General features: G+C 37.4%; 2 protein-coding genes across 2 annotated transcripts in view; one reads left to right on the forward strand and one right to left on the reverse strand.

The window, feature by feature from the left end:
• Positions 1 to 1588: 1588 nt before the first annotated feature.
• LOC139151361 (uncharacterized) lies at positions 1589 to 13126 on the forward strand. Its single transcript, XM_070724067.1, has 2 exons — positions 1589 to 1998; positions 6276 to 13126. The coding sequence occupies exon 2, from the start codon at positions 7673 to 7675 to the stop codon at positions 10100 to 10102; it is 2430 nt and encodes an 809-aa protein (XP_070580168.1). The 5' UTR covers positions 1589 to 1998; positions 6276 to 7672; the 3' UTR covers positions 10103 to 13126.
• A 3254-nt stretch (positions 13127 to 16380) lies between these two features.
• LOC139151364 (kinesin-like protein KIF19) overlaps positions 16381 to 21380 on the reverse strand; it is a 60489-nt gene continuing 55489 nt past the window's right edge. Inside the window, exon 19 of the mRNA XM_070724069.1 lies at positions 16381 to 21268. Within this exon, the coding sequence (XP_070580170.1) occupies positions 21102 to 21268 (167 nt within the window). The 3' untranslated portion in view covers positions 16381 to 21101. The remainder of the gene's footprint in view (positions 21269 to 21380) is intronic.

Here is a 21380-nt window from a genome sequence, read left to right on the forward strand (position 1 = left end):
GATTAAATGGGTGTTGCTCATCAACTTGCTCATAAACTAAACGTTCTCAGGCTAATTTATGAGCAACACCCATTTAATCATTGGCCAAAGGGACGCCAGTTACATCATCATCTCTCCTGGAGACCATTCACCTTCAAATGAGCTGTTTTTTATGCTACGGCGCTAAAAGTGGACCTCGAGGCTAGACGGAGTGGGGTCGGAGGCATGGAGGCCGTAAGCGACGTATAGGGTCTAGGCAATTGTTTTGCTGGCACTATGAGAAATGGTGACAGTTAAAGTTATGTTAACTATAGCTTGAAATCAGAACAGGCGTCATGTTTATCGTACAAACAGCCATCTTAGAAACAATCATTTTTGTATTTCTAAATATGTCACTGTATGAAACATATATAATGAAATATTTATGCATGTTGCTTTCTCATACTGAATTCTCATAGAGGAAACAGAAAAGTTTCAGGAATTTGTCATGTTTTTCATATGAACAGCAGATTTCATAATGATACCCTTTTACTTAGCAAACATAAAGATGTCTCTGACATATATCTCTGATTTATTAAAGGATGAAGCCGAAAAATAGAAAACATCCTGATATCTCTGATATATTGTCTGATATATTAAAGCAATGAGCCAGAAGGGCGTGCTGAAAAATGTCTGATATATTACAGTAATGCTCTTGAAGAGTGCACTGAAAATATTGAACATACAGATATCTCTGATATACGTATGTCTGATATATTTAAGTCGGGCTTGCTGAAAAATATGTCTGATTATTAAAGTTATGCACCCGAAGGGCACACCGAAAAATGCAACTGAATGATGAAATTTGTGGCTGACACAATGCATTTTAGGCAAGTATGAGCCCGTGTCAAAATTCAAAAACACACTGAACCCCCCTCCCCCCACCCAATGAATCAACTGCCCCCTCCCCCGCTGATGAAACTGACCAGTTCCTAAGGCGAAATAGGAAGTGGTCTCAGTCTACAGCTAAATGTTACCGGTGCCATCAGTAATCATTTGTCTAAGTGATACATCATATACTTGTCTATCAGTTCATGACACCTGCCAAAAGAAGCGTTTGAGTGTAGAGACAAGCCTCTTTCTTGAGTAAATCCTGATTTACAAGCTTTCAAGAGAGATGGCTGTCTCTCCACAAACTCACCATATGAACTACATGCCCTGGCATTCGGTTTTATGTTCTCATCTCGGATATATAATCTAGTATCAATCCCTCCTTTCAACTCAAAATGAACCCAAATTTAAATTGTTAGAGTTCAAATGAAGGATAGATATTACTTAGGGAGTATGTGTTTTCTCAGCTACGGAAAACGAAAAGATCTCTAATATTCACCTGTATCAAAGAGGGAGAAGCAGTAAATCAAATCAAATCTATAATCTAATATCAATCCCTCATTTCAACTCAAAATGGACCCAAATTTAAATTGTTAAAGTTCAAACGAAGGATAGATAGTATTACTTTATAGGGGAGTATGTTTTTTTCTTAGCAACGGAAAACGAAAAGATCTCTAATATTGACTTATAGAGGGCGTTGTAATCAATGATGTCAAGGAACGTCAAGGAACACCAGGGTACACGTGAGGACACCAATGTGGACAAGTGAGGATGGGACGACGACTGTATGAGAACACACGTCAAAGGGACTTTCCCCATGTACTCAGCAACCGGGTCGCCTCTTATGAGTCCATTTTCAGTAAGGGAGCAGACAAAAGTCGCATTTGGTCGCCCAGGTAGTCACGTGACATGACTGATTTCGGTTTTACGTTCTCATCTCGGTAACTTCGTCGGTGCTACACCGATACCGACATCTACAAGTGCCGCTTGCTGCGAATCCGTAGCCTCTGCCACTCGGGTAGGTTGGTCATTGGAGTGGTAGGCCCCACTCCCAGCAGAACACGTCAAGGAGTGGCAGGGCTCGTTTTCGCAGCATCTACAAGTGCCGCTTCCTGGTTCGGGTACATTTACAGTGCCACACCACAGCAGGTAAGTGATTCAACGTCACAGTACAAAGCGCTAATTAGGCATCATGTAAAGTCTGACACTGTACACAGCGGTCAAAGGCGTCCGAGAAATCAGTGTGCGATACCTCCGCTCGATGCACATGCAATATTTATACACCCATGCTGTAAAGGTATTTGAAAACTAAATTTAGCTCTGCGTACGCGTGGCAGGGCTGTGTGTTATGTTACCGGCTACACCCAGGCCTCCCATATACTGTGGTGGGTGGGATGGGAGGCTTACAGCCGCTAACACACACCCCTGCCATGCACGCTCGCCAGTGAAAACTGATTTCCAGGGGAAGGGGCTGGCTAAGGGGAGAACCATTTGATTTAGGGGGGTGAAAGAATGGGTATGGCAGCAATTTTTTCTCCCTGCCGAGCGCCACTATGTCAGCAAATTTTATTTCTATCGTCTATCCTGCATCAATTTGTTTTCCACTTGTGTAAGCAGTGCAATTCTTTTTCGTGATCCAGTTTTTTAATATGCAACTTCTTGAGTTATTATTACATGTCACTGGTGAGCAATTGCACTTCTAAAAATAACGAGTAGTGAGCACAGGACACATGACACTAAATTAGAGGACAGAGATTGTAAGACATTGGACTTCCTCATGTATTTTGAAAATGTCAGCACCACCAAAGGCGAAGAATGAGAGACACAGAGTCAAATTTCCCAAATTTTGTGACAATTTTTTTTCCTTTGGTTTGCTATGATCATTTTTTCTCAAGACATTACTAGATCAATTTTTTTCTTCCCCTTCACCTGCCGAAATTTTTTTTTTCAAAATATCCTCCATCCCCCCCCCTAGAAATTTAATGGTTCTCCCCTAATGAAAATGTATTTACAAGTTGTTTAGAGCGCTGAAACAGTGTGTATTCACAAACCAGAAATATGTAAGAATCCTGGAAGGCAAAATTTCTCCATGTAAAATTCCAGCTGCGATATGTGTCAAGGACATTACATGTGGGGTAGAGTAACCGTGATGTAAGGGTACTGCCCTGATCCTCAAAATTGGTAATACTACATATAACATGAAGGTACCCTCTGAGAAAGCCAAGCAAGTGTTTTTTTATCGAGACATTCAAAGTGAATGCAACATATTCCAAGATAGCATATCATGCAAAGTTGCATGCTGTCAGATTTCAACCTTGGTAAAAGGAAAACACTGATACTCAAAATTCACATACCTTGATGTTGTATTGAATTTATAAAACTATATAGACTCTCTAAGTTACAGCCCTATATCACACTGATCTGCCCTAACAGTCACTGAACAGTGTGGCTAGGGCAATCCCAAAGGCAACACCAAGTGCAAGCAGGCTGATGTGGCCACGCCAGCTTTGGGCCACTTGGCTTTGCTGACAAGGTGCTGTGAAAGAGCCTAGCTGGCTAGCAGCACTTTAGAGACTGTCAGGCTCATAGGTGAAATGTTTTTTGAAAGAGTATAAGTCCCAGAGGTGATTTTAACAAAAAAAACACCCATGAGAATGGGAGAAGACCACAAATATTAAATGTGTTAATGCCCGATTATTGAACCACTCGACTTGAGAGTGGGGATTTGGCCAAGCGGTTCTGTCTGTTGCTTCTCCTCTAGGTGACTGGATGCCATTGTGGATTTGAACCCCGATTGAAGACACTGTATGTTATAGTACAGATATTGCCACAAACCCCTGGAAGCAATCATTGCTGTTTGTGCTGTTATAATATGCTTTCCAATATTTTAAATTGCATTGCCTGATACAATTTTTAGCTCCCATAGCCATATGTATATATATGGCAATGGAAGCTATTCTTATAGGCTAGGGAAATGTCTGTATGTATGTTTGTCTGTATGTCTGTATGTCTGTATGTCTGTCCGTCAACATCAAAAACTCCAAAACCGCTGTACATTTCATCTTGATATTTGGTGTGTACATGGATGATGGGCTGTAGATGAGATTTTGTTCAAATGAAGTTGTCATTGCCAAAAATATGCAAATTAAGTGAAAAAATGTAAAAACAGTCAAAATTGAAAAAACTCAATAACCACTGAGCAGATTACATGAAAAATTAGCATGTAAGAACTTTGGGCTGACATGAAATGATTGTGTACATCTTGGGTCAGTATCTTGGACTTGCTATTTTTCATGAATTTTTTTGTAATTTTCTCCCATTTTTGGTCAAAAAATCTTCTTCTCTGAAACCACAAGTCCAATTGATTTGAAACTTGGTATGGAAGTGCATAGGAGTGACCTTTCCCAAATTTGGGCAAATCGTGGTGAAATTTGCATATTTTTAGTTTACACGTCCATAGACTCCCATGTATAAGGCAGATCTCCATAGACTCCCATGTATAAGGCCACGAAAAATAAAAATTTAGTTTCTCATCGTATTCATATTGCAAAAAGGATGCAGTGACACAATTTTAAGTCCCCACGGATGAAGTCCAGTGGGCTTATAGATTGGGTCATGTCCGTCTGTTCGTCCATCCGTGAGTCCATCCATTCATGCAGATATCTCGGATATTTTGTCACGTGACCTTGGTGACCTTTGACTTGAAATATACATATTTGTCCATTACTCAGTAACCACAAGTGGTACACCCTTCATATATGGTATGATGGGACACCTTATGATGCCACATATTATACCTCATTAATTATGCACATATCTAATTTTGAGCGAGCCAATAGAGCTAGAGGTCTGATTTTTGGTATATAGGGATAACTTAGCAAAACAATTTTTTTGACAAAATGTCACGTAACCTCGGTGACCTTTGACCTCAAATATACATATTTGTCCATAACTCAGTAACCACAAGTGCAACAGCCTTCATGTATGGTATGATGGGACACCTTATGACGCCACATATTGTACCTTATTAATTATGTGCATATCTAATTTTGAGCGAGCCAATAGAGCTAGAGGTTTGATTTTTGGTATATAGGGATAACTTAGCAATACAATTTTTTTGACAAAATGTCACGTGACCTCGGTGACCTTTGACCTCAAATATACATATTTGTCCATAACTCAGTCACCACAAGTGCTACACCCTTCATGTATGGTATGATGGGACACCTTATGACGCCACATATTGTACCTCATTAATTATGCGCATATCTAATTTTGAGCGAGCCAATAGAGCTAGAGGTCTGATTTTTGGTATATAGGGATAACTTAGCAATACAATTTTTTTGACAAAATGTCACGTGACCTCGGTGACCTTTGACCTCAAATATACATATTTGTCCATAACTCAGTAACCACAAGTGCTACACCCTTCATATTTGGTATGATTGGACACCTTATGACACCACATACTGTACCTCAATAATTATGCACATATCTCATTCTGAGCAAGCCAATAGAGCTGGATGTCTGATTTTTGGTATATAGGGATAACTAAAGGAGAGAATTTTTTTTGACCAAATGTCATGTGACCTCGATGACCTTTTACCTAAAATACATGTTTATGTCAATAAATAAGTAACCACAAGTGCTATGTCCTTTGTATTTAGTAGGATGGGAGACCTTATGACAACACACGCTTTACCTCATTAATTATGTACACATCTAATTCTGGGCAAGCGAATAGAGCTAGAGATCTGATTTTTTGGCATATAGGGATTAATTAGCAATATAATTTTTTTTCAAAATGTCATGTGACCTCGATGACCTTTGACCTTGATTATACATATATATGCATATCTCAGTAACCACAAGTTCTATACCCTCCAATTTTGATAGGATATTAGACCTTAAGATGTCACATCTTGTACCTCATTTATAATGCGCATATGTATTTCTTGGCTGGCCAATACTGCTAGAGGTCTGATCTTTTTTCCCGATTTAGAACCATAACTTAGACATGCCTCATGTGTTTCAAATTGGGAACAACGACATAGACCTATGTGCCCATAGATCTCAACATATACACTCCAGTGATACTTCTTAATGACCACATTTTCCTGCCCCATCAAGATTAATACTCCTATTACAAGTGGGGACTATGTCATTGTAAATGACTTGTTGAGTTAATGGTTGTATCACAGTATTCGATATATCCAATTCTGTATTTTTTTCATGTTATATTCTAAATAAATACATTAAACATATTTCACTGTCTCCAGTACATTACATTTAAGTATTTTCACTTCATGCACTTTATCCCTTTCATACATGTTCAAATATCTGACCAGAGAACAAACACTAAATAGTCCAGGATGGGAGCTACAGTGTCATTGACGCTATTTTTTTCTTTTTCTTTTCCACTATAGCTGATAATCAACTTCAACCAGTCTGAGAGTCGCAAGGCCTACATTACAGAAAGTAACATGCCAGTATAATTCTTCAAAGGGCATATAGACTAACATTTCATCAGATGGCATCGCTCTTCAAAAGGAAATCCAGAGAAAATGTCCAGTTGAAAACAGTTGATAGGAACTCTCCCAGAGCTCTGGCGGTGGATAAAACCACAGAGCAGATATACCAAGAAGTCCAAGAGAATGGCTTGGTGAATTTGAGGAGGTTTCGTGTCGAGTTCCTTGGTAATGCTAGGGTTGGGAAAACTTCGGCAAAGAAACTGCTTCAGGGAAAGCCTTTCCGGGAAAAAGAAGCAAAGACCATCAGTGTTGAAAAAGAGACCGTGGAAGTTGACGGATCGGTGGAAATCACCAAAGTGAATTCTCACTGGAAAGAGCTACACACCTCACCTGGGGAAGAATTTGAACTCAATGTGGCCTGGCTGACAGCAAAACACAAACTTGGCACAGAGATAAACAAGCACCCGGGGGGGGTACCTGTTCAGAGAAGTGGTAGGGGTGTGCGGCCGCAGGTATAAAACCCAGGGCCCATTTTAGACCTAAAATCCCGTTATTTTAGGACCCCATTTTAGACCTTATGACCTTTGACCCAGGTCAAAAGTCAAAGCGTCAAAATTTTAAAACGGAAAAAGCAAGTATTTGCCCCGGCAAAGCCTACCACTGTACCACGTTTAGGACTATGTTGTTGCTGGCCAAACCATGATTTCCAAAAGGAAATACCAAAAAAATTTGATGAAAGAAAATTTTGTCTTTCACCCTCACCGAATTTTGGTCAAGCTTCTACAAATTATCAATTATCTGCAGTTACAGTCTGACCAGTGGGTTTTTTTGAAAATGCAATTCACAACAAACCTCGCTGTTCATCTGTAAAGCAACACTACTTCATGTGGCCATGGTTGACCTGTCTGTCATGATCAATACTAGGAGCCACTTTGTTCGGGTATTTTCTATTGGGCAAAAATCTTCCATATATGGAATTCTGACCAATCAGTAACAGTGTTTGACAACCAAGTCGATATTTACTTTGGCGTAAGCCAGGGGGTCTCTTTAATGGTTCCCCTGCCACAGAAAAAGATATCGATGCTTATAAAGTGCAGCTCAGAGCCCTGCGAGCGAGACGGGAACAGACGGTTGAAATTTGTTCTTGTGTGGCACTCAAAAATCAACCCCATTTTAGACCTTGGTTTACAGTGGAATTGATACCCCCATTTTAGACCAAGTTGCTGAAATACCCACCCCATTGGGCGGCACGTATACATATAGGCAAGTAATGGAAGTGACCCCCCCGGGAGATAAACAAGCAACAGGCAGATGTCAGCCATGGTAGTCAGCGTGTCGATAAACTCAAACCAATGTGGTTATGGTTTGCTGTGAAGTTCATTATAGCACTTATCCTGGTTATGTGTGCCTTGGTGTACTTGAACGGATTTCAATATGGCTTTGGAGTGATCATGTTTATATTCAAATTAGCAGTCAAACTGATGGAAGGACCTGGTCAAAATTACAGCCAATTGCTAATTGGAGAGGGTGCTGCATTGCTTTTGACACCTTTTGAATTATTTTACATCCGTCTTGGTGTTCCTAAAACTTTACAAATTTTCCATGGAATATGTTCACACTTTCCTATCATGAACTATATTGATGCGTGTAGCAATGCTTTATTTTTGCTAGTATCTCTCTCCATTGGTTGTCTTCTTGGCATCTGTTGTGGCATTGGAATGGTGTCCGGCTTGGTCGTGGCTTTTTGTGTCATGAAACCATCACTCAACCTTCTCGGGGAAACTCAAGTTGTTTCTGCCGAAGCCTGGGTTAACTTCGCAGTGGCACTGCTTTGTGTGGTAATGACATTACTGGCCGTTGTGAATTTGTCAGTTCGCAAAGACCTCATCTCGGTGGCAATTGTCATAGTATTGGTGACGTACTGTTTCTTTACTCCAGTGCTACCACTTGCACTAGGGATTTTGTATTTTTCAGGGATAATGTTTGGGGTCAGCGTTGGCCACTATGTGCCAGCTTTACGAGACTTCTATCTTGCTAGGTTTTTATTGATTCAACATGGGCTGGGCTACATCGTAGGTTATCTCCTGGCCACATCAATGGGATGGACATTCCAATACGTCTCTCCTGGTGCAAACTTACTCGAAAAAATGTGCTGCATCATAGGTTTAACAAGTGCCCCGATCTTCTTGATTTTAGATGGGTGGGAATTTTACCATCGCTTGTACAGATCAGTTCCCACTGGGAAAATATCCGATGCCATGAAACACCAACAGCGGGATAAGGAAGAAGCACCTGCAAGACTCAATCTCAGTGATTATGCAGGTGATGAAATTTTCTACGATACCCATCCTTTATTCATTGCAAAGTGTGCAATATACTTAATCGTCTTCAACTTAAGTGAAGCTGTTGGAAACCACAACATCTTGATAAAGCAAATCATGTTTTGGTTGCAAACGGTAAAGATACACTCAGTCGATCCTGTTGGGAAAGTGTTCCTCGTAGGAACCCACCGAGATTCCAGAAATGTGACAGGTGGTAAGACAGAAGAAATTGCTGCATTGTTATCAGAAAAGATTTATAGTGATCCAACATATTCCACATACCTCGCCATCAACAAGGATAATACCCCATTGTTTGCCATCGAGAATTCAAGGCCTTTAGACAGCGATGCTATCTGTCTCAGGGATAAGATTTGGTATGCTGCAAAGACAGCAACTTCCATGAAAGAAAATCATCCGATCAAGTGGTTGAAGTTCTTGAAATTGAAACAGAGTTTCATGGAGAGTGGAAAAGATTCAATATGGACATTTGAAGAATTGTTTAAAGAAGTAGTGAAAGAAATACCAGAAATGAATGAACAGGATTTCAAGGCTTTACTGAAAGTGTACCACAACTCTGGAGACATCATTCACCACGCAGATGATGAGAGTCTTACAGGTTACATAGTACTGGACCCCCAAGTCCTGGTGGAAAGCACAAAACTACTGAAAGTGATTCCGGAGCGGCACAAGCGAGATCCTGCATTTGCCCAGGATTGGTTGAAGTATGAGAAAAAGGGATTTCTATCACAGCGGCTGATAAAGCACATCTTTTCTGGTAAAATGAAGGAAAGTGATCAAGGTGTGGTCATGAAGTTGTTGTGTGTGTATGGTATCATGGCATGTTGCTTTCAATCACCTGATGACAATCTGCTTGGAACGTTTGTGGTCCCTTCAACATTACCCCGCTATGACATGGAAACCAATCCCACTTTTTGGCAAGATGACGTGGAAGACCGTTCTTTCCTGTTTGATTTTGGCGCATTCTATCCAGACATGGTCTTTTCCCGTCTCATAGCCAAATGCATCAGTATGTCTGATCTGTCCGCAGAAATCAACACAGATAGAGATCTCTTCCGTAATATGGCCAGGTTTCGTTTGGTTCCCTTCTACTTCAAAATGGAAATGAAATCTTGCACACCAGAACAACACTTGATTCGAGTTACAGTTTGTAAAGTACCAACGGTGAATTCTTTCCAGTTGTTTCAATGTCTTTATCTCTACCTCGAAGACATCAGACTACGTGACTTCCCTGGACTGAGGTACATTGGCGGAGTACAGTGTGATCTGGACAGCCATGACAACTTTGGGCAAAACACAGAACGAGTGCATGTGTTGAAGCTAGTGGAATCTGGTAGTGAGTTTCCGAACCTTGGCAGGGCAGACGAGGGTATGAAAGTACTTTTCATGTGCAAGGGTAGCCAGTGTATTGTAGACTTGAGTGATCATGGACATCAGCAGTGACCTTTTGTCTGAGGAACACAATTAATACTTCCTTGTGACAAGACAATATTGTGTTCAGGGCATAATTGTGCATTACTCAACTTCATGTTTACAATCACTAAAATACCAGTCTACTGCCAAACATTTGTATCATCTATGTCAATGACATGCAACATCCAGTTCAACTCCCATCATACTGCAGATGATGCTCACATCTTAGCCATTCCCATTGTCCACATATAATGTGTGATCAAAGAAAGTGCAATACTTTCCATTGGGGATATGGATTTTAAGTTGTAAAGTCATTTGTATGTAATATATGGAATTTAAATGCAATGGACAGTACTGTTGTCTGGCTTCCTAGCTGTTACAATTGTCTTAAAATTCTATCATACTGCCTTTTGTTAAAATTTAGTACACTGAACATTAACAGTGATCTCTATCAAAGTTGAACCTTCAAAAGTGCATCAGTGACTATCTCTTGGACTCAAGTATTAACTGCTTGAATGTTTACACAGGATACTAAACATGCAGTGTCCTCCTTCTCAATATACTGTACTCCAACCGTTCATTTGCCACAATGTGCCATGACCTTTGCTTCATCATTGAAGTCATTAACATAGTAAAACTTGATGGCAGTGAGTACTTTATACATATTTCATCAGGAAAAAGTATTTCTTTTATACTGTTACACTGAATTTGACTTCTAAGATTGTTATTATATTTATTTTGTGCAACATTTTAATTAGAGAGGATTATTTATATATGTTTTACCATTTACTGTTAAGCTTATAGATGCTCAAACTGTAGGTTGAGATATTTAGCAGTAAGAATAATTAAGTTGTTACTTCCTGGTATTATTTTTGTCCAAAGTGGTATTTAAAACCATAAAAATGCAGCTGATCACAAAAGCAAATCACCAAAGTTCAGTGGACTAATAAATTGTGTCCAATTCAATATGCAAATGTAAATTCAAAGGAGATGTAAAAAGTTTGACATATTGTTGATATATTGATGCAATATTAACTGAGCTGTCCCCTCATCATAGGAATTGATACTTTTATTGCCACAGATTTATGTTATTTGTATCAAAATATTGAAAACTTTCTCCATGCAATATTTAGAATTGATATGTATACCTATTATTATATAACTAAGCTAAAATCTACAATCTGAATGAAGCATGCATAAAGCACCATTGGTCAACCTAATCGCTAAATGTGAGTTCAAGGGATATGACACAATTTATACATTTTGTAACCATATGAATGAACACAATGACCATGCAGTGCAACCATCAAAGATTATACACTGTACATACACTGTAACCATAAAAGATTATGCATTGTACACACAGTTTACCATAGAAGATCATTTCATCCAGTGTAACCATAAAAGATCATACACTGTACACTGAACCCACAAGAGATTGTACATTGTACATACAATGTATAAAAGATCATACACTGTACACACACTGTAACCACAAGAGATTATACATTGTACATACAATGTATAAAAGATCATACACTGTACACACACTGTAACCACAAAAGATTATACATTGTACATACACTGTAACCATAAAAGATGATACTGTCTATAGATGTAATCTTTTATAAGCCCTGGGGATTACTCAAGGTGTAACTGCACAAGTATATATGCTGACTTTTCAGACAAAATGTAATTACAAAAGTTTGTAGACCAACAATCAGTGCTGTATAGCATCATTTTAATATAAAAGGGTGAATGATAATGACATTTACAAAGTAAAAATTGATTCCAGTCCGTACTTATAGCAATATTTTTTTCAAAAGCTCCAGCTTTACCATGTCAAAATGTTAACTCTGCCATATTGAATTTGTTTTTAATTTCTGAGATTGTTATTTTTCTGTTGTATGCTGACATGTATATTATACTTTTCACCGAAGAGAAATTTATCTATATTTTGCTATATCTGTTTTGTTACATATAATTTATTTTAGCATTTGCTTGATCAGTAGGAACTTTTTAGTTGTAGGTAGAGGAAATTTCTCATTATTTTTATCAAAAGTAGTATTTAAAATCTTAAAAAATGCAGTTGATCACAAAAACAAATTGCCAAAGCTCAATGGACAAAAAAATTATGGTGTGGCATAAAACAGACAAATTTCTGTCCAGTCATGATCTTGTTGTTATAATAACCTTGAGCTCTGTAATGATTATGTAGATGCAAATGCAAATTAGATATCCAGCTAGCCAATCACAGGCACTGGTATTCTGCTACAGGTTTTATGTGATTTGTCAAAGTATCACTACATGTAAAAAGTGTTTCTTGCAATATATATATATATATATATATATATATATATATATATATAAACAAAGGCAACAATGCTTAATCAGTGACAATGTCACTGACAATGTAAAACTTGATGTCAGTATCTTTTTATTACACATTTCATCATATTTATACTGCCATATTGAATTTCTTTTTGATTTCTGAAATCAGTGCACATGTGTATGCTGATATGTGCATGAAACTCAATATTTTGCCGAAGAAAATATTTATCTATATTTTGCTATATCTGTACTTTAGCCTGGGCTTGACCAATTTGAACTTTTTAGCAGGAGGCAGAACAAGATGGCCATTATTTGTGCCCAAACTGGTTTTTAAAATCTTAACAAAATGCAGCTGATCACCCAGAAAGATTATCAAAAATCAATGGCTAAAATATTATGGTATATGGCATTCAAATGGACAAATTTCTGTCCAAACATAATCTTGTCAAAACCTTGTGCTGCACTTCGCTGCATTATTATGTATAGAAATACATATGCAAATGAGATATTTACTCAATCATAGGAATTGATACTTTTTGGCCAGAGTTTATGTGATTCTCATTCAAATGTGTAAAAAATGCTTGTTTAAATTTGTAAATTGTTATATTTTAACCTACTAACAAAGCTCAAAGCTCTGTCAGTCCGATAATAAAATTAATGAACAATAAATAAACATGGTATGACCATGAGTTCCACCACAGACCCTAAGGTCTAGGATTCCAATACCTTGTTGTTTCAGACTCTTTATTAGTAGATTGTCAGTGTCATTTGTAAAGAATTTCAAATCTGCTTGCTCTGAGTTGGGAATATGATAAAATCATTCTGTTCTTGCCGTTTGAAGTGGTATTGACTTTTTTCATCTCTTTTTATTGCTAATGGTCAGTATTTGACCGCACAATGATACAGTGAACTAGCAAAATTTGGTTTAACCCTGGACTCTGACGTATCCTGACTTCTTACAACTTGATCCAGGTTGTTATCATTCATATTGTCCAAGGGAGTCAACAAGGAACATTGTCACACACTACCACTGTCCTGGGGAGTCAACAAGAATTAAGCTTTATAATATATCACACACCACCACTGTGCACGACCACAGTGCACAATGCCATATACTTTCAAAGGTCACTAAACTTGTATAAAGCCCTGTTTGCAAGAGCATCAGTTACAAACTTTCAATCTGCAGAAATGAAAATTCACTGGGCCATATCATTAACAACTTAACTGAAAACACCAGTTTGTTATCATTTTTTCAAGATCCACAAATAAACTGCCAGGTGAAATACCGTTGGTATTAAAATAAGACTATAAACTATGTTACAAAAATAAATGTCACATTAATATTTTGATGTGTACTTTGGTTTTCCAAAAATATTGCATATGTTTTGTTTTCTAAAAACAAAGAATTTTTAGCTGCAAAAGTCCTTCATAAAATAACAGCAACTCAAACCTTTTTCATATCCTGCTAAGAAACCAAAGAACAATTGGAAACTGTACATATCCTCAAGCTGTCTATTAAAATACAGTGTTCGGTTCATCCTGTTGTGTGAGTAATAGCACTTTGACAAAGCTGTAAATCTGTGCAGGCAAGATCACGTAGGTTGAATATGACTACAGAGGGCGCCCTTGTGGTGGCTGACAGCAGCAGATAAAAATCATATAACTACAAGAGTGCACCAAAACATCCACAAACGGGTACAAAAATTCCTTTACTTTTGTCTACAACTACCTCCCAGTGAGACTTTTTATTAGCTCCGCTGTCAGCGACGCGGAGCTTATCAAATAGGTTGATTTTCCGTCGTCGTCCGTCGTCCGTCAACAATTGCCTTCTCCTCTGAAACCGCAAGTCCAATTGCTTTGAAATTTTATATGCAGCTCACTTGGGGTGACCTCACTTAAGTTTGTTCAAATCGTGGTGAAATTTGCATATTTGTATTTTGGGGGCATTTTTTGGTGTTTTTGGTAAAAAAATCTTCTTCTCTGGAACCGCTTGTCCGATTGCTTTGAAATTTGATATGCAGTTTACTTAGGGTGACTTCAGTCAGATTTGTTCAAATCGTGGTGAAATTTGCATATTTGTATTTTTAAGGCAATTTTTGTCATTTTTGGTAAAAAAATCTTTAAAAATCTTCTTCAAAACTACTAGTCAGATAGCTTTGATATTTGGTACATAGATCCCTAGGGATGATCTATTTCAGATTTGTTCAAATTGTGCAGAAATATGCAAATTTGCATTTTTAAGGCAATTTTTGCCATTTTTGGTCAAAAAATGTATTTCTCTAAAAGTACTGGTCTGATAGTTTTGAAATTTGGTATACAGGTTTCTATAGAGGAACTAAGTAATATATATGGAATTTCTGATGAAATCTGTATTTTTGTATTTTTGGGGCAATTTTTGCCATTTTTGGTCAAAAAATGTGTATTTCCAAAACTAGTCATCTGATAGCTTTGCAATTTGGTATACAGGTTCCTACAGATCACCTTAATGATATTTGTGGAAATTATGATGAAATCTGCAATTTTGTAATTTTGGGGCAATTTTGCCATTTTGGTCAAAAATGTGTTTCTCATAAAGTACTGGTCTGATAGCTTTGCAATTTGGTATACAGGTTTCTACAGATGAGCTTAGTAATATATATGGAATTTCTGATGAAATCTGTAATTTTGTATTTTTGGGGCAATTTTTGCCATATTTGGTCAAAAAATGTGTATTTCCAAAACTACTCATCAGCTTTGAAATTTGGTATGCAGGTTTCTATAGATGAACTAAATAATATTCATTGAAATTATGATGAAATCTGCAATTTTGAATTTTTGGGTCAATTTTTTCCATTTTTGGTTAAAAAATGTGTTTCTCAAAATATACTGTTTTCGTGTCTTGTAAGCCCTTGGGGCTGGGTGAGGCAACCAAGCTGTTTAAGACCACACATGACACTTTAATAAATTGATATAACATAGCATAACATAACTGCTCTAACAGCTTTGAAATTTGGTATACAGGTTTCTATAGATGAACTAAATTTGATCTTTTGAAATTATGATGAAATCTGCAAATTTTTTTTGGGGGCAATTGTTGCCATTCTTGGTCAGAAAATTTTATTCTCCAAAAAATTACTCATGAGATAGCTTTGGTTGACATATTCTTAGGGATGATCCCATGTGATATATTCAAAGTATGATGAAATCTTCGATTGTGTATTTTTGCAGCTATTTTAGCTACTTTTTTCTGGCCACTGCATTGAGCTATCAAAGATTTCCACCTTCTTCATCAACATGTGTCAAAAATAGTTATTCTCTACATAAACACAGCGGAGCTATATCGGCTGCTAGGTCGCTTGTTATCCTTTGCTTCCAAAACTGTTAACAAAAGCATTCTTACAGTTTAAGGGATATTGGAGTTACTCTACCCACTAAAACTATCCCAGCTTCAATAATAACTGCACCTTTCCAGTGTTTTTGTTCAACTGTAAAATACAGTTTCTTGTTCTGCCAAGGTCAGGTTCAACTTTTCAAGAAATCAAATAGGTTTTGTGATGTCTACGTTTATAATTGATTACTGAATTCTATTCTGGACTACAATTTATTTGTCAATAACAGCACACTGCACATGGCTTCTGTTACCACAACAAACAGCTAACGCAGTTTACTTCAACATACATCATCATGGCAATCTCCCACACACAGATTGTAGCGCAGCGTGGACAATTATAACCTAGCTAGGGAGTCTGACCAATAACCACACTGGTGAGGGTGCACGGTCAACAGCTCTTAGACTCTCTAGCTAGGTTTAGTAGAATTATCCATGCCACACTACAATCTGTGTGGAGAGTGACATCACAGAAGACAAATACGAGCAGTGTTTAATTTGAGATGATTAAAAAATCAAAAGTTGTAGCTGCTGTTCCTCTCATCAGTCAGTCCAAAGTTCTTGTAGGTTTCCTTTCAATCCAAGAGAGAGTGACTATGCACACAGTGAATAGTTTTGAAATAAAATAGCTGTTTATTTTATACCCAATAAAATCAGAACTTTGCCCATGCCTACTGTTCAAATATTTAAAGTTATATATACAAGGTAAAATAACAAGCAACTGAATATTTACACCAAAAATAGTTTCACAAATTTCTAGGTTCACGTCCATGACTCCTTCCCAGAAGGGATTTTATAGCGACTTCAAGCAAGCACACAAACAAACGTGGCAGACATGTAACTACTTATACATGCACAGAAATTTGCCCGCTGCCATTTGGTAAATAGAAGCTAGCTGCCTGATAGGTGAGCAGAGAAAAGTCCACACTTGCTGCAAAACGCTACAGTCTTAAACTTATTTTACATACATTCAAGAAGTGTTTATACATTTTTAATACTGTTTGTTCAGTAAATGCGAACCCTTTCAACAGGGCCTGTACATACAAAGAATTAGTTGGACATATTTCCAGAACAAAGAAGCTGACAAACCGCTACCTGCAAAATTGACATTTCCCAGACAATGGCAACCCTATATCAAGATGAAGTACACATCTGTGATAGACAAACAAGTTTATCTTGTTTAGTAAAGATGAAAAATTTGTGTTTCAGAGGAATCACTGTTGAACAAGAACCAAGTTGGACTGTGACTTTCTCCATTGGTGATTTGTACTTAGTAATTATTATGCAAAAACTTTCTTCCATTCTGTGATCAAAATTGTATCCAAATCAAAATTTGATGCGTTTTGTAAATGTTACACCGCGATGATATTGCTAGAATGCCATGTTGTATGTTCAGATGAATTTGGACAATGATCAGGGGTATAGGCGTATTCTACATATCTTTGTTAAATTCCATGTAAAGGTATGCTGACCATATTGACGAATTACACACCCTGCTTCTCAATTAGGTCATAGACCCTCGAGAAAAACTCGAGGGTCTATGTTTTTCTCGAGGGTCTATGATTAGGTCCATAAAAGTACATGTTGTTTTTGGTCACGAAAATTTCAAACAAATGCCAAAAAATCTGTATCTAAAGCCTAAAATTGCTTTTCACCATAGGTTTGATGTCAGATCTGTGTGAAAACAGGCCAATAAAGGTGGTGAAAACATCTTTACCATGTTTTAACTTCAACAAGCTCTTTGGCCATATCAATCTGAACACGGGCATTCTGTTGTCATTATTTACAATTTGAATTAAGAAGCCACAGACCAATATGAAATTGAAAGAGTTACAAAACTGTACACAAAAAAGAAGATAACTGTACAGAAAGGGGTAATGCCAATCTTTGTGATAATACTGACTTATCTGTATTAGTCTCTCTCGACCTTCTCTCTCTTTCCTACTATGGCACATTTGTTGCATGATTTTGAAAGGTCAAAGGTGGTTACCATGGTATCATATTGCACACAATTTATCACAACACATGTAAAATATTTGAAACAAGTTAAGAAACGAACGCTGTTAATCACTGAACACAGCATTTGCTTGAATTAGGAACATTTATATTCACCCTGGACTTTTTCAGGAGCCAATGTTTTGTTTCAGTGTATCTCAGTGGCTCAAAGTTTGGCTGAAATAAAGCAGCTCTTTTCTGGTTGGCACACAAAATGACAGAAGTTACAAACAATGTAGGGCAAGTTCACACAATTCTGTGCGTTATGGAGAGATGTAAAGATCTATTCTTTAAAGCGTTTATAAAAGCAAATTCAGTGATACTATTTTGAAGTCGTCTGTACCACTATACAGTGATACTCTATCAGATATGAATTTGTCATCCACCACAGCACATCATCCAAGTGAAGATGCTGTGACCAAACCACTCCACATCTCTATAGATAGGTGGTTCAATAGCCAACTTGCTCCAATTTTACGAGTGACAGTTTTATACATTATGAGAAAATATAATTATTTGCATTTCAAGAAAAAAAATGCAATTATTATAATAAAAGCGGATCTGACTTGACATATCAAAATGTAGCAGCACAATGATTTGATGAGTGTCCATTTTATCCTTCCATCCAATGTCCCTGTGTTGTGGTCCCACATTGATATAATAAACAATGGGGCCGGGCCAAACAATAGGAGAGAAAAATGGTTGTTGACCCTTGACCTGCAGATTTTACCAAAACCTAACACAAGAAAGTAAGTTTTTGGAGTATCAGTAATATAAACAAACAAAATATACATTATTTTGAAGATGAAATGTCTGAATTTTCAATGATAAAGCTGATTCTACAGACCAACACCATCTCTTTGTTGTTGATGTAAAAATCTTCAACATAGAAATATTTGTGCTCTTCTTTTTCTGCAGTGTGAGATGGAAGAAAGTTTGAATCAATTTATCTTGTAATGATTCACAATGCATGCTTATTTGGGCAGCTTTCAGTGTTTTTGACAGTTTTATGTTTTGTCTATTTCCAGTTTTTCAAAACCTGGCATTACAATGTAATATGTACATTTTTCACACTGGCATTTGAGTTGCTATATATCATGACACACATAGTGAAATGCACCACAGCTAAGCATACAGCTTGCAGGCAAAAATACGATTGTCAACAAATCTCCGCATGAATATGTACAGCGGCACCAAGTCCAGCTATCCAAACCACAATACACAGCATTTCTTACACATGTATATCTGATACGGTAGCAGTCAATATAATTAGCTGGGACACATTCACAAGCTCAGAAGGCATGTGTATATATATATGTACATAATTTACATTAATAATGCCGCAAATCCTATGATTGACAGGACTATCAATAAATGACAATTGATGTCAATATGGATGAAAATCACTGCTGTCTTGTTTTACATTTTATGATGACAATAATCTAGGCTTCCAAGGTGATGTTAGTCAACTGCCCAATTCATATCTTTATTTTATTTACATTAAGCTGCTCTGCTCTGTGCTGATGACAAAAATGTTTCTCATATTTTGCATTGGTTTTGGGCGCTCTTTTGTCTTCCGCAACAATCAAATCGAAGGACTGCTATTATGGGTTATGCCGTTCATACACCTGGTGTAAACCTGTTTTCAGTCTGGTTTCACAAGGGGGGCGCCATTACAGAAGCAGTACATTGCAAATAGTACCACCATTATGGACTACAGTGCTTTGTCAACGGCAGGTATGACATCATCAGTTTGTGGCCATACCACTGACTTCAGTAACGGTGCCCGCAAGGACACTGACCAATCACGGGTCACTGAGTGACATTGCTGCAGGTAAGCTGTCAGAGCTTAACTATCAGAACTGCAATGCAGACTCCAGTACATCTGGATTCTGGACACCATCTGATTGATCAGTTGAAGTTATCATGTACCATTGCCAGTTTCATGCTGTGAAATTTGTTGGAAATGCTCTGATGACCAAAAGATTTATAAGATTAACTTCACTTTCGACTAAATGCACTTTCAATGTTGATGCCAATCCCAGATTTCATCCTAATCCATCTACAAACCTTATGTGATTCTGAGGACAATGCTGATTGGTTCATTTTACTCTACAAACCTTGTGTGATTCTGAGGACAATGCTGATTGGTTCATTTTACTCTACAAACCTGGTGTGATTCTGAGGACAATGCTGATTGGTTCATTTTACTTCCAAGCCTGTCTTCAAACTGGGTGTCAACTTCACAAAACAAAGCTGAAGGACAATCTAAATCTCAATCTCTTTCATTACATACTGCATGATTAAAGATACGTGGTTCTTCAGTGACGTAGTCATTAACATCACATTAGCATAACCTGATCAATTATTCATTTCATATATTTTGCATAAATGAATACAAATTAGGTTGCAATCAAAGCAGAAAATGCACTTTCCAAATATGTCTGATTGATAATTTGACATGAAAAAAAAACTATTCACATAAATACATTTCAATTAGACCTTGTGCTCATGAAAAGCTTCCTGGCTGCCAGTTGGTGCAATAAAATTTGACACCTGATAAACTGAAAGATATGACTACATTTCCTGTTCTCACTGATCAAGTAATCCTGTAAGATTAATGACTCAAACTTTTCAAATATTAATTCAATAAAATCTTAAACAGAAAAAATGCTCTTGTATGAACATACGGTATAAACTCTTTTGTTTCGTATACATATTTACATTAACGATCTTTCAAATACAGTGACAACGCAGTTTTTTGAACTTCACACAGAGTTTGAATGGCTTAATTAAATGTAGAGCACACAGATTGCTAAAATTGCCATGTGAAAACTCTCATAGCACACAAAGGAGGACTTCCCATGTTTGATGGCCAGATATGAAAAAATCTGACGCTGAGAGAAAGAACAACAAAGCTGTCCCATTGTTACAAACTCTCTACCTGTCCAATAAAATTTATACCATATTTTTTTTTACAAAATAGATGCAGTTCTGTTTTTGTAATCTACACAAAGCTAGTACTGATAAATAGTGTACATCTTGGAAGCCATGAAACAATGCTTTGAAAATGTGAGTGACAATCATGTGAAGTTCAGACCCTGGGGGATCCGGGGCTTCAGTCACAGCTGTTTTTCCATCAATCTGCTGAACTGTGAACAATTCTCTCCTTGAGAAAGAAAATCTTAAGAGAATATATACAATCTTGTTAAAATAATACACATCCACATCTTGGAATGCTGCACCCTTAGTTTATAGAGTGATATATTTATACAAAAATCAGGAAAAGTGTCTCTTTCATTTTCCTGTGACAAAATCTTGATGGGGAATCGATTTCTAGATTCTCCTGTTGATTCGTTCGTTTCTTGGCACTGTGAACCCTGACACGGAGAGCGTTGGTTTCTGTGCGTGTGCTGGAATTGAAGGTTGTTTCTTGGTCGTTCGTTGTGATCCTTGTGGTGTGCTGCTGGCAGAGGAGTCGGACAACGGAGCACCCACGGCACCTGTGCAAATGAAATGTTAAGAAGAAGATGTCAAATCAACAGAAACAAAGACACAAGACACTTACACAATGTGGTTGTAGATATACAACCACTTTATACATCTTTTCAATAC

Source organism: Ptychodera flava, chromosome 15 (genome assembly GCF_041260155.1).
Source record: "Ptychodera flava strain L36383 chromosome 15, AS_Pfla_20210202, whole genome shotgun sequence".
Taxonomy (NCBI): domain Eukaryota; kingdom Metazoa; phylum Hemichordata; class Enteropneusta; family Ptychoderidae; genus Ptychodera; species Ptychodera flava.